The 12,364-nt window shown below is 56.2% G+C and overlaps 4 protein-coding genes across 4 annotated transcripts; 1 reads left to right on the top strand and 3 right to left on the bottom strand.

Annotated features, from left to right (window-relative positions):
- Positions 1-1,391: 1,391 nt before the first annotated feature.
- On the bottom strand, positions 1,392-3,464 carry WHR41_05233 (uncharacterized protein). Its single transcript, XM_069373838.1, has 5 exons — positions 3,139-3,464; positions 3,060-3,087; positions 2,773-3,005; positions 2,505-2,712; positions 1,392-2,450 (listed from the first exon to the last, which is right to left on the bottom strand). The coding sequence occupies exons 1-5, from the start codon at positions 3,295-3,297 to the stop codon at positions 1,417-1,419; spliced, it is 1,662 nt and encodes a 553-aa protein (XP_069229556.1). The 5' UTR covers positions 3,298-3,464; the 3' UTR covers positions 1,392-1,416.
- Positions 3,465-4,149: 685 nt separating this feature from the next.
- On the top strand, positions 4,150-6,612 carry WHR41_05232 (uncharacterized protein; the record flags this gene model as incomplete). The annotated part of the gene is made up of 1 exon (XM_069373837.1): positions 4,150-6,612. One exon carries the CDS (start codon positions 4,150-4,152, stop codon positions 6,610-6,612), a length of 2,463 nt encoding a protein of 820 aa, XP_069229555.1.
- Positions 6,613-6,949: 337 nt separating this feature from the next.
- Positions 6,950-7,789, bottom strand: WHR41_05231 (uncharacterized protein; the record flags this gene model as incomplete). Its single annotated transcript, XM_069373836.1, has 1 exon — positions 6,950-7,789. One exon carries the CDS (start codon positions 7,787-7,789, stop codon positions 6,950-6,952), a length of 840 nt encoding a protein of 279 aa, XP_069229558.1.
- Positions 7,790-10,171: 2,382 nt separating this feature from the next.
- WHR41_05230 (uncharacterized protein) lies at positions 10,172-11,748 on the bottom strand. The gene is made up of 2 exons (XM_069373835.1): positions 11,511-11,748; positions 10,172-11,456 (listed from the first exon to the last, which is right to left on the bottom strand). Exons 1-2 carry the CDS (start codon positions 11,645-11,647, stop codon positions 10,313-10,315), a joined length of 1,281 nt encoding a protein of 426 aa, XP_069229557.1. The 5' UTR covers positions 11,648-11,748; the 3' UTR covers positions 10,172-10,312.
- Between the last annotated feature and the right edge of the window lie 616 nt (positions 11,749-12,364).

Below are 12,364 nucleotides of genomic sequence, written 5' to 3'. Positions count from 1 at the left end.
AAGTTCAAATCCAGCGAGCGCTCCGGGCTGTCATAAGGTAGCATGTGAAGAATCTGATCTGGAAAGGCCGGCTGGTAAGGTAGCAGCAGCTTGTCGGACTGTTTGTCGAACTCGAGAGGGTGCGGCGGCAGCGCTGATTGGTTTGCCAGGGCTTTCGCGCTAGCGGCTGGCTGCTGGGTGCATTGCCTGCGGGAGAAGGTTAGGGTCAGGGTTGGAGTTGGGCTTGGGGTTATGAGGTGCTTGCGTAGGGGTACCTGGAATGAAGCTATCCACATGTAAGTCCGAACGTTCCGAACACCGAAGGTGGGTTGGAGGTGTTGGCAAAGAAAGTCGGAGAAAATGCCATGTGATAAAGGAAACAAGCAGAGACTGGTGGATGATCTCGAAGACTGAAAACCCATTGGAGGCACACACCTAACAGTCAAGTTCAAATCACTCGCGGCAATGAGCTCGCCGACCCGAAGCTGACCGCTGCGGTCGGATATCTCTCAAGGATAGAAGCAAGAGACATGCGCTTGCCTCTCGTGCCCTTGAGGAACGTCTGCCGACGGTCCCGCAACTCCACCACTCGTTCGCCACGACAACTCTCCACCCCTTCTGCTTCGCATGTGCACGGGTTGGAATGAAAAGCCCCGTGCGGATCGCACCAGAACACCTCCGGCGCGAGCTCGACGCAGTCCACGTCAATGTTCCCGCACCTCTGCGCGATCCGATCGAGCCGCTTCGCCGACGCGGTCAAGATATCATGACCGCAGGGGGGCTCGAGAGCAACCCCTCGCTGCTTGAGCGACGACATCATCAGCGTATCGATGCCGGCGCCGATGAGATTCACCGTGTCCACCGCGTTGGCCAGCTTCAGCCACTGCGCGGCCGAATCCGTCAGTTCGCGGCAGCGGGACCGCAAGCCGGGCTCGTTGGAGATGATGTCGAGGCAGCCGATGCCGATGAAGCGCTTGGTGAAGGGCCGGCGGAGGTCGTACTGCTGGATATCGCAGCTCCGTAGCTTGGCGCGGTGAGAGCGGATCTCGTGTAGGACGTCGAAGATCGCCTTCACTTCGTCCTCGAACCGCCAGGGCTTGCAAGGCTCGTCTTCGCTTTTGTAGTACGTACCGTCAGCCGGAGTGCTCACACCTCGGTAAGCGTTACATGTGTTCTGGGGCGCCCACTCATGTCAACGTGGTTTTGGACCGTAGCAAGGTTAGAGCCAGAGCCGATGACTTTCAACCGTACAAGCGATCAAAGGCAGGATGTAGGTCAATGATCATGAGCATACAAATGATGCGCCAGAGTAATGAGACAGGTTTGATGAGGGAATTGTGAGCCGGCGACCTTGTCTATCCTCCTATTCCCAACCGGCGCAACAAGACAGCAGGCACCTTGTCTCGTATTGTTCTTCTGAGAACACTAGGATAGGCACTACCGCTCAAAATGTGGGAACGATGCCCTCCTCGTTACCGGACTCTCCTCATCACTAGCAAGCTCAAAGTCAGCCATCATCGCCTCTGAGTCCTCTCCCCTCCGTAAAGTATCCAACTTCAACCCATCCGGCTTCCCACTACGCGCAGCCGGAGAATGATCAGCCTTGTGGACCAGCCATCCAGGATTGCTGTGGAACCAGCGATCCGTCTCCTCGAGACTACGGCCGCGCGTCTCGACGAGGAAGTAGTAGATCAGCGGGACCCAGATGACGTTGACCACTCCGTAAATGAGGTAGTAGCCCCATTTTAGATGATGGATGCCCGGCGGCGTCGCCTGCACTACAAGGTAGTTACCCAGCCAGTCGCAGGCGGTGGATAGAGAGGTTGCTTTGGTTCGCATGCTCAGGCCGTTGACTTCGGCGGCGTACAGCCATGGAATGGAGATCCAGCCGCTGGAGAAGGCGGTGAAGTACATCCAGATGAAGATGACGGCGATGATCCCGGGCCACGTCGTTCCGGGCAGAGCGCCTCCGATTCCCACACCAGTCGATACGCCGAAGAATGCGACCGCCATTACTGCTGCTCCGATCATGAGGAGGGGGCGGCGGCCGACTTTGTCGACGAAGGCGATGGAGGTAGTTGTGGTTAGGAAGTAGGACACGGCGTTTGCAGCTGCTACCCAGCGAGCGATTGTTTCTGATAGACCGACTGAACGATGAAGTACGACAGGGAGGTAGTATCCGAGGGCGTTCACGCCGCTGAGCTGCTGGGCTAGCTGTAGCATCATGCCGAGGAAGACTCGCCGTGTCCCAAGGCCGCCTTTGAACATCTCTGTCCAAGAGGCTTGCGCAGCCTGCTCCGCTTGTATCGAAGTTCGGATCTCCTCGAACTCCTCTTTGATGTCGTGGTCGTTCAGCATGGAGAGCACTCGCCTCGCTTCGTCCTCACGTCTATGGGCGAGAAGCCATCTTGGCGATTCTGGTAGGATGTATACCATGACTAGAATAATGGCGACAAACACCATTTGGACACCTGCGAGTAATCGTGAGCAAAATTCAATGCTAGGCAGCAAGAGAGATCGCGAACCTAGTGGAAAGCGCCATTGAGCCTCAGTAGTGATGGCGCTGCAGAACAACGTAATGAAGTTCGAAATGACGAAGCCGAGGACATTGACGCTCATCTCTTTGACGACGGCAATGCCCTTCTGACTTTGATGAGACGTCTCGACGTGCCAGACTGGTGCACTGCTGGTGTTTCCGCCGTTCCCGATGCCAGCGATGAATCGACCCCACACCTATAGGAACAGTGGAAAAGTCAGCAGGTTTCTCATTGGACTGATTCGAGGCCAGCCTACCATCTGGGTCATGTTGTGAGACCCGGTTTGGATTAGAATGCCAGCACCCATGATCACAGTGAACACGAGCATCGTCCAGCGGCGGCCTAGTTTCTCGCCGACAAAAAGAGTCAAGAGCGCACCGACGAAGCATCCAAGATCGTACACCGAAGTCACGAAACCTTGCATGGCTGGTGAGGGGTGATTGAAGTACTCGATGAAGTCTTGGCCAACGATAATGCCTCCAAAGACACCTGGAATTCGGTCAGACTTGATTTCTGTTGGTTGCGTGGTCACGGTAAGATTACCTTGCTCATAGCCAAACAGCATCATCACCTAGTGGATTTTGGTCAGCGGCAGCATTGGCTCAATGGACATGAAACATACTGTGCCCGCCGCCACCGAAATGGCCGTGTGCAGCGATGCACTCGATTTGAAGTACGCATGGGCGACACGCTCCTCTCCCGAGCGGCGGGAAGGACCAGCGAACTCCTCATGAACGTCGTCGACTGCCGGCTCGACAGTCTTGACCTGAGTATAAGACATGTTGACGCTTATGACGCGCTCTGCATGTCTTGGTTGCCGCGGATAAAGTCAATCTGTAGGTGCAGCGTTAGTCGATCGGGAGGCGTCGCAGGGCTGGTCTCGAGGAAACACGAGAGCGCAGGCCTGGCGCCCGGAGACCGAGGCGAGCAAAAGGAGAGATCCCGCCAAGGTGGGATCGACTGCACGAGGGACATGGACATGGGTGGACAGTGGAGACCAAGGGAGGTGGGCCCGGACTTTGGAGGGCGGGTGAGGCTGTGGGTTGCCGAGGCTGGGGCACCGCGGAGGGAGATAGGGATAGCGCGACAGAACAACACATCCCGTCATCTCTTCTTCGGCTACTCCATGCTGTTTCGTTCTAAGCAGCATTCCTCACTGTGCAGGTCGACCGCAGCATAGCCCCCGGGATGGCTGCCCCGGCGCTTAGACAGCTTCGTTGGCCGCCTGCTTTGGCGCCTGTCACCTGACGCTGTTTCTCGTCTTTATCTTCCATTCCGAGCACAGCTGCGAACGCCACGCAGCCTAGTGTGTCTGCGACTATGCATGCTGCCTGCGGCTGATGGTTTGAGGCGATCGTTGCGGAAGACTGTAGATCCAGGCCTTTGGTTTGCCTTATCGTCGAGTGTGGCCATGCCCTTCCATGACTCCCTTGTCACACAAAAGTTGATCTCTTGTTGATTTTTCGTGTCGTATTTGAGTGGTTCATATGCGACATACTCAGGTCTAAGGAGCCGTTGCAAGAAGTGTATTGACTTACACGTAGTTCCTACTTTACGAAACCGCTTTCTTTGGAAACCGCCAGACTGGAGTTTGGGCACTCGGGCATTTATCCTTTTGTTGCACTAGAGTGCGATGCGGACTAACTTCACTCAATGCCGGCTAGTCTACGAGAACCCAAGTGCCGATTACATTCGCCAATACGGCTGGACAGGAGACGTCGTACAGATCCCGAAGAATGCAACAACGCAGATCAGTACCTATGGCTGTCGATCACTTTGCGGCACCGGCAATGACTGGTATAAATGGGAGCAGCAAGCAAGTACCATGACGACTTGGGTTCTCCCAGTCGTTGGTATCCTCCTGCAAGCGCCATTTACAAGCAATGCCTTCTGGGAGACGATCTTCTCTCTGGCGAGATGGGTTGGTTCGCCTATGGCCAGCCTGTCCTACATTCTCTGGAATATCAAAGTCAGTGGAAAATGTGCTCTGCTGGTCGACCTGGCAACGCCGTATGGCACGCACGTGACGGACAAGGACACGGATTTCTCCAAGATCAGGGACTCCTTCTACTTATTGATGACGATGAACCAGTACACCATGAAGGAACACGTGCGGCAGAAGAAGGAAGCAGAGGGCTTGCTGCGAATTGCACTATTCTCGAAAGACCTTCGTCTGCTCAAGGTTGGGCAGGCTCCCGAAGGAGAGGTACCGCGTGCGTCTTTTGAAGGGACAGGTCCGCCAGGTGGCCAGTGGGCGCCAGTATTCACAGTCAATGGCCAGAACACACCAGACCCTCCACGCCCGGATGCAGATATGGAGTCGGCGGAATATCTTACGTTGCTTCGTCAGCAGCTGGCGGACGACTTGCGAGCTAAGCGAAGACGTGGAGTTGTTCCGGTCTTCATTTCCACTATGTGGTTCGTCTTCTCTCTCGGGCTCTCCATTCAAGGCGCTTTCGGCTTCCTTGGTGAGAACGCACAGGCGCATGATCTTGCACTCGGATTACTTCTCGCCTGGCTACCAGTCCTCATTCTCTCATCCATTGTCGATCGCAACCCGGTCGCAGCAGACGACATCCGAATGAGGCTCAACGAGCTAGTAGATCGTGTGCGACAGTCACTCATGGACGACACTGTCAAGCGCGATTATCTGGAAACCATTGCAGACCGCACGCAGCAGACAGAAATGAACGGCTGGGTTGAGAAGATCAGCAAGGCGTGCCCCGAGCTCGAGAACTTCTTCGTCAAATTTGCCGGCCAAGGTCGCAAGAGATTCCACTACGGCGCGGCGCATCCTATCCTAACAGACATCGAACGAGCGTATATCGCGGACAGAGGACGGGACTGGCTGCACTTTGAAGCAGAGGCGAGGAACAAACTCGTGCTTGGCGATGTCTCCGGCGGCTTGGACTGGCTGGACCCAAGAGAATTGTGGCAGGTTCTCAGCGCGGTTGTTGTTGTTGGCGGAACTACTTTGGGAGCTTTCATCCTGTCCTACTTCACACCAACTGTCGGTCTCGGCTGCCGATCTGGAGGCTACACGATCTTTGGAACTGTGGCCTTTGGCCTTTTGCTGGTCGAGATGGTTTGCTGGTGGGTCTTCGATGCGTCTAAGCCAAGACTGTCCGAGATGAGGAGGAACACTCTCCGACATCCTCAAATGGTCCAGTTCCTGGTTTGGTATGCACAGCGACGGAACCACTTCGATGAGCGAAGCTCCAAAGCCGTTCTCGCCTGCAGAAACTTCCTTCAAAACCAGCTATCAAAACTTACTTCGCCGTCGTTCGCGACTGCGGCAGACCAACAAGTCAAAGCATGGTGGATGGGCTGGCAAGAAAAGAGCGCGGCGCAACGAGTCGACCGCATCTTCTTCAAGCCCATCGAATGCTTCAACTGCATCTGGCTTTGCTATATCACGCTCGCGCAAACTACAGGAGCCTACAACAACTGCAAATGCAAGTCTTCCACCTGGGGCGGCGGCGGAGGCTATATCGACTGGAACGTCTACAACACTGCAACCTCGCCCTACGTCCGTACGAACTGGACCATCGCCACCGTGCTATCCAGCACTATCATGGCGGCCGCTATGAGCTACATCGTCACTGAATGGTGCCTGCAGAGCCACCTCAGCACCGCCGACGTGCGCGATGCCGCCAGAGGTCTGTACCTCACGCGCCACTTTCGCTGGCTCACGAGCCCCTTCCGCGACAGCATGCACTACGCCATCGAAGCCGGCTACTTCGCGCGCAGGCTGCTCTCGCAGTCCATTCAAGGACGCACGGCGAAGGCCACTGCTCCGACGGCGGCGCTTGGGCAGAACCGCCGCAGCGTGCGCTGGACGAAACGCACGACGCCGTTCGTGCCCGAGCTGCTGCCGGGTGGCGCTACACCGCTGGCTGATCTGCAGCATTCGAGGCCGAGATCGAGCAGCGATGCGCCGCTGATTGGGGGCAGGAGTTCGAGCGGCAGTCCGCCGGGTGCGAGGGCGAGTCACGACGAGCAGGCGTCGGAGGTTGGGAGTCCTAGTAGCTTGCGTGTGCCTGATGGGAGGCCTGGTTTTGTGCGTGGGGTTAGCGAGGGGAGTTTGTCGGTTTAGGCTGTGGGAGGGAATACTCTGTAGTTTTGCAACACATATTTCTGGACATAGGGTATGACTCGAATCAAATCTCGGTATGGAATGCCTCTCTTGAATACTCTGGGGATATATAAGAAACAAAGTGGCAAGGCCGGCGTCAAGTTCCTGGCCTTGCGTTTGTGCCGATGACTATCAATGCATGCTGATCCTGCTAAAACCGCTCTCCCATTCGACGGGATCTACGAATAATCCAAAAGAACCATAAACCCATTAAGGTCATCATAAAGGCGGCCAGCGCCCGGGGCGTCATCGCGAGATCGTTACACAAGCAGCCGTTCTCCGTCAGCATCGATGACTCTCAGTACTTCCGCCGCCGGTAGTCCGCGTCATCGTCGCTGTACCGCCGTGGCCTCCTTCCTGAGCCCGGCGCTCGCTCGTGGTGCGTCTTGTCCCTTGCCTTTCCGTACTCGTGGCCGCCGACTCCGCCCAGCAGAGCGCCGCCTATGGTTCCCAAGCCTGGGAAGATCATGTCGCCGAGTATAGCGCCGCCGCCGGCTCCGAGGAAAGTGTTGACGCCGCTGCTCTTTTTGCGCTCCACGTGCCGGCGCCTTGGTTCGCGGTCGCGGTCGCGGCTGCGACTCCGGCTGCGGCTGCGGTTTCGTCGCTCGTAGTCTTCGTCGTAGTAGCGGTTGTCATACTCGTCTTTGCGGCCACGGTAAATCGACTGATATTGGTTGCCGGGCGGCGGATATTTTGACGAGTTGGAGGAAGGTCGGGCGTCGAAGTGGACATTGTGCCCCGAGTGTTGGCCATACTGCATAGAAGGTCGATCATCACGGCGATAGTCTTCGTACGGTGGGTATGGGCGCTTCTCAGGTGGCGAGGAGTTGTAGCGCTGCGGTTGAGGTTGTTGAGGTTGTTGAGGTTGTGGGCGGTACTCGGATGAGAGGCGGGTAGGACGGTATTGCGGCTGCTGGCTTGGATCTGGCCGTTGCAGTGGCGGAGGTTGAGAGTGTGGTCGCTGGTCCTCAGTGAGAGAGTAAGGTGGTGGAGGGCCGTCGTACAGCGGGTAGGGAGGGGTTTGTTGTTGCTGCTGGGGCGGTGCAGGCGGTTGTTGGTTGTTTTGCTGCGGCACGGGAATAGGATTGCTCGGCGCAGGGGCACTGCCGCCCGGGTTGTAGTAGTCTTGCGCCGACATTGGGGAGGACCAGTGCTTTTGCACGGCTTTCGGTGCGGTGGTGTTGGTGTCCGCAGGAAGGAGAAGCAGCTGATGGGGGGCGGAGAATGTAAGTTGGTGAGCTCAGTGAGTCGTGAGGAGGGCAATTTAAGACACGTTCTGCAAGAGTGCAGGTGAGGATGTAGCACAAGGCGCGAGGTGTGGCGGAGCAAATATAGGAAGAGAATGCGCCGAGTGGGACGAGGGACTCGGGCTGGAGACCGGTGAGACACTGCTGGCGTGCTGGCCTTGCCTACCGTGGTATGGGCGTCGATGCCGGCGGCTGCGGGTCAGACGAAAGGCTATACGTGGTGGGATGACGGTACAGAGCGACAGATGCGTGCGCCTTGCGCCGCCGAGCGCGTCACGAGACTGTTGTGCGCTCGAAGTGCAGGGCGGCGAGTGACGACGGCGCGCCGGCGACATGACGAGCCGTGGAGTCGCCTAGCGGCATTGCTGCCTCAGTCACCCGATGCCTCGGCTTTTACTCCCGAATCCAACCTTGAAGCCGCTTTTATTAGCAACACCGCCGCCACTGCCCTATCAGACTTCGTATACTTTGCCGTCAGATTATCATTATAGCGTGCCGCTCGTTCTCATCGTTAAGCCATCGCTACGCCAAAATCCAGCCTGGCACTCCGCTATCGCCGCTTTCCCGGGAATGCGAGGGCTTTTTAATGCGCAAACTCACTGACGGCAAAGTCATCAATGCTGCCGTCATTACCGGTATCATACTGATTCTGGTATGATACTTCTAGAGAAATTTACTCAGCCTTTCTACTTCACCACCGGCACTTTCAACCGTCAGGACTTGTCCTCAGAGGTTTCCACCCATTGCTGAGCCGTCTGGCATAGAATCGAAAAGTCATCCCTCCCAGCCTCAGGGTGCTGAGACATACCGACCGTGTCTCCCGTTCCAATGTCCAGACCACCCTTGCGAGCCACACATCGCTCGCATCATTGACATCACATGCTCGTCCTCGATGAAGTACGAGCCCTGGTTGCCACGAAGGCAGAATGACAGCTCCTGTAGCTCTGAAGGTTTCCACTGTCCTTCTTGAAACTGTGCTATTTCCGCCCGACAACCGTACCGCCATGCGTATGATTTCCCGCCATCTTCGAGGTTGAAGCTCAGCCTAGGAAATCGTGCTTCACGCTCAACACAGCAATACGACATGCATTTGACTTGTCATTCTGAATAGGTCTGAGCTGCCATCTTGACATGTTCTGCAACCGCTGTGATAGAGTCTTCTCTCCGCCGGGAAAAGTAATCGTGACGTGTTCCCTTATCTTTTAGACAATCAAATTCGGATTATCTCGCGGCGATTCCAACATTGTGACTGTGGTTGAACACGTCGAAGTCTTCCAAAGGCTAGACACATTCGAGTACCCGAGGGCCTCACCCTTGGTCTGCGCCAATCTTGCAATTGGTCGGGCAAAATGGTCGTCCTTTAGGAACGGGTTTCCTCGCACAGTACATCTTTTGACGCAATGCACCTTTAGCGGAGAAAGTTGAGATGCCTGCCAATGTCACATGTCTAATCTGGGCTACGCTTGAATCTGGGTCGTCGCGAACTCAATGCATGGAACCCGATTTGACAGCTGTTGAAGCTTCGTCCCATGGAAAGTCATCCACACGCCCTATTCACTCACGCTATCCTTCAGGTCCCGCGCGCTTATCTAAATTCAACGTCATCTCTGTGTAGGGTATTGTCTCAATACCAAGATTGCTGCCTCCACTGCCCTTGACCAACGTGAAGAGTTCACTGACGGTCTGGCAGAGGTACATTGATTGACACGCTGCGCCGACTCTCCAACGACACCTTTTACAATAGATCATCTGCTACTGACGCTGCAACTTCATGGTATGGCATCCACACTAATGCAAGTCATCTCTATGACAGCTACTAGAACCGCTCGCCAATATACGCTCTGGACATTCACACGCCACTCCCCTCGAAGAAACCTCGGATCATCCCACCCTTCACTACACCGCGGCGAGCCTCGAACCTCAGTAACCGTACCATACCTCTCCCAAGAGATCCATATAAAAACCTTAATTTACAGTACCACAACATGTCACCACCTTCTACCACAGCTGTACTAACCCACATTTCAACCCACGGCTTCCGCCCGCGTCAACACACCACCAAGGCTAATCTTGCTCATTCTACGATAACCGAGTACGAGAGACCTCCAATTTAAGTCAAAGCAGCTATGCCACCCAAGCCGCACAAGCCACCCGTTTGTCCGTATTGTGGCCAAATCTTCTGCATGTGGCAGGAGCAGGGAAAGCCGCATCCCAAGCCGCAGAAGTAGAGATTCAGGTGATCAGACATCGCTCAGTGATGGCTGTCCGATCGCTCAGGAGAGTCCAGAGCCGAGGGTTGTTCCAATCTTGCTGAAGCCCTTCCAAGCTCAAACTGGTGTTTGCATTTCGAGGAGAATGGGGTATCTTTACATATGCATCTGTACAGTAGTGTATAATGTTTGGACTGGAAGGTATTACCTCAACTGCTCTCTCACCCACGCCGTAGCAGTCTCCAACCCTTTTCTCCCTGCGGGAGACTGATCCCACAATCCCAGCCCCTCGTTCCACCCAAAACTAACCTTGTCGTTCGCCTCCGCCTCCTCAGCAAGCCTCTCGAGCCTCTGCTCTTCGTCCATCTGCTCCTCCTCATGGTCCATGAGCACTTTCTGCCCGAACCCATTCCTGCGGCCAGAAGTAGCGCGAAACTGCCTTGCAATACTCTTTCGCATCGCCCCCGCCAACTCCACCGCCTGGTCCGCCAGCGGCGAAGCATTCCCCGTCGAGACGTGGAGGCTAGGTAGAGACAGATTGAGACTCTTGCTCGGGAACTGGCGCGAGGCTTTCCGCGGATTTGGTCTACTGGCTTCGGCACCTTCTTCGCTGCTGTTGCCGGACGCGATGTCCTGTAGCATGGAGAGGTTACCTATCCCGCTAAGCAGTTGCTGCTGGCGGTGGAAGTCCTCGCGCTCGATATTGCTGAGCAATTCCAGCTCGTCGAGTTCCGAGCGCGTGGAGACCGGGACTTCCGCGCCGGGAGACCGGAAGAAGAGGATGGGGCTGGCGAAGGGGTCGAAGTAGGCTTCGGGCTTGGAGAAGTAGTAGCCCCTCGCTCGAAGGAAGTCGTCGATGGATAGGCCCGGGTGAGCCTGCCCGTGTTTCGCGAGGCTGGATTTCGGCGCCCTCAGGTCAATGTCTTCTTCGGGCTGGATCCAGTCTACGAAAGGGCTGTTGACGGCCGCTGCCACGACGCCCGGCTGCCCTTTGCGGCATTCAGTCAAGGCGAGCATGGTAGCCAGCGAGCCGCCGAGGAGCTCGCCCAGCACGCAGACGCGGCCGACGTGCTCGGAGCGGCCGGCGCGGGTGATGGAGCGTTTGGGAAGAAGGTGCTCGATGGCCCAGTCGTAGCCTGCTAGGACATCGTGGACGGGCGTGGGGTAGGGGTTGTCTCTGCCGAGACGGTAGTTGATTTGGGCTACCGTGTAGGGAAGCGTAGAGCGGAGGTACGATGCATTGGCAATGTCGGACTCCGGGTGGTTGACTAGTGGTCCTCGGGGCAGCAGAAGTACTACAGTTGATGGGCCATGGGTAGGCGGGGGTCCTGCAGTGGGATGGTAAATACTGCGCGGTGTAAGTAATTAATCGCTATGTCTACACTGCAATCAGAGGCCTTACTCTAGCGATATCTCTCCATTGCCGTGAGCCTGCACTGCGACGCGCTCAGACGCGGCTGGCGCAACGATCGAGTACGCTCTCTTGAGCCATGTCGGAGCAGACGCCGCTTGCCGGAGACGAGGGAGACATGGCGGCATGGAGCTCCGAACGAATATTGTTGTTAAATTGAAGGCTGCTGCATCTGACGGCGATGGTTTCCAACGGTGACGTCCGAGACGCGAGTCAAGGCACGAAGCTCAGAAGGGGGGTGTGCAAGGCTGTAGCTGCGGCGAGGAAAGCCGGGCATCCCAGGCATCTCAGGGTTGCACAAAACACGAGTCAGCGCTGGCCAATCGCAATTTTTTAATCAGACCTCACTACGACCATAACATGACCTCAACATACTACTTTTTCGTCACGAGACCGGCACGGGCAATAAGCCGGCCATTTCCACACAAACACTCAAGCAAAGCACAGCTGGAGTTTCAACGGCTCTGGGGTGTCTTGTCTTCCCTTGGCTTGCAACATCCATTCTTGGAACGGCGTTTTCGTCGGCGAGATGAGGTCTACACATGTGCATTATTCAACCAGAGCGCCTTGCTTTCTATTCACGAATGATCAACCGCCAGTAGTCTGCAAGCGAGCAAACCCGACTCTCCACACAAGCGGCTGTGGAAGGATTTCGGAGGATTATGTACTTCGTACTTCGCGTTGTGGAGTACGATCGGCAGGAGGTCACCCCTGCTCTTGGTGACGCCCATTGGTCGACAGGGCTGAAACGCGACTCGGCCGTGCCCGCAGCTCATGTCTCTAATGGCGATCTTCGACCTTGACGCGCAACAGGCTGCGGCACAAGCACGGCGCTCCCTCGACGC

The sequence above is a fragment of the Cladosporium halotolerans genome, assembly GCF_011745625.1.
Source record: "Cladosporium halotolerans strain TM138-S3 chromosome Unknown Sca14, whole genome shotgun sequence".
In the NCBI taxonomy this organism is placed as follows: domain Eukaryota; kingdom Fungi; phylum Ascomycota; class Dothideomycetes; order Cladosporiales; family Cladosporiaceae; genus Cladosporium; species Cladosporium halotolerans.
This window is presented reverse-complemented; position numbering and strand designations above follow the sequence as displayed.

Bases quoted from the DNA above. Each gene is read 5' to 3' on its own strand.
- WHR41_05230 (XM_069373835.1), bottom strand. From the start codon at position 11,647: ATGCCGCCATGTCTCCCTCGTCTCCGGCAAGCGGCGTCTGCTCCGACA. The intron at 11,457-11,510 runs GTAAGGCCTCTG...TACACCGCGCAG, and splicing joins AATGGAGAGATATCGCTAGA to TATTTACCATCCCACTGCAG.
- WHR41_05233 (XM_069373838.1), bottom strand. From the start codon at position 3,297: ATGTCTTATACTCAGGTCAAGACTGTCGAGCCGGCAGTCGACGACGTT. The intron at 3,088-3,138 runs GTATGTTTCATG...AAAATCCACTAG, and splicing joins TTTCGGTGGCGGCGGGCACA to GTGATGATGCTGTTTGGCTA. The intron at 2,713-2,772 runs GTAGGCTGGCCT...CTGTTCCTATAG, and splicing joins CTCACAACATGACCCAGATG to GTGTGGGGTCGATTCATCGC.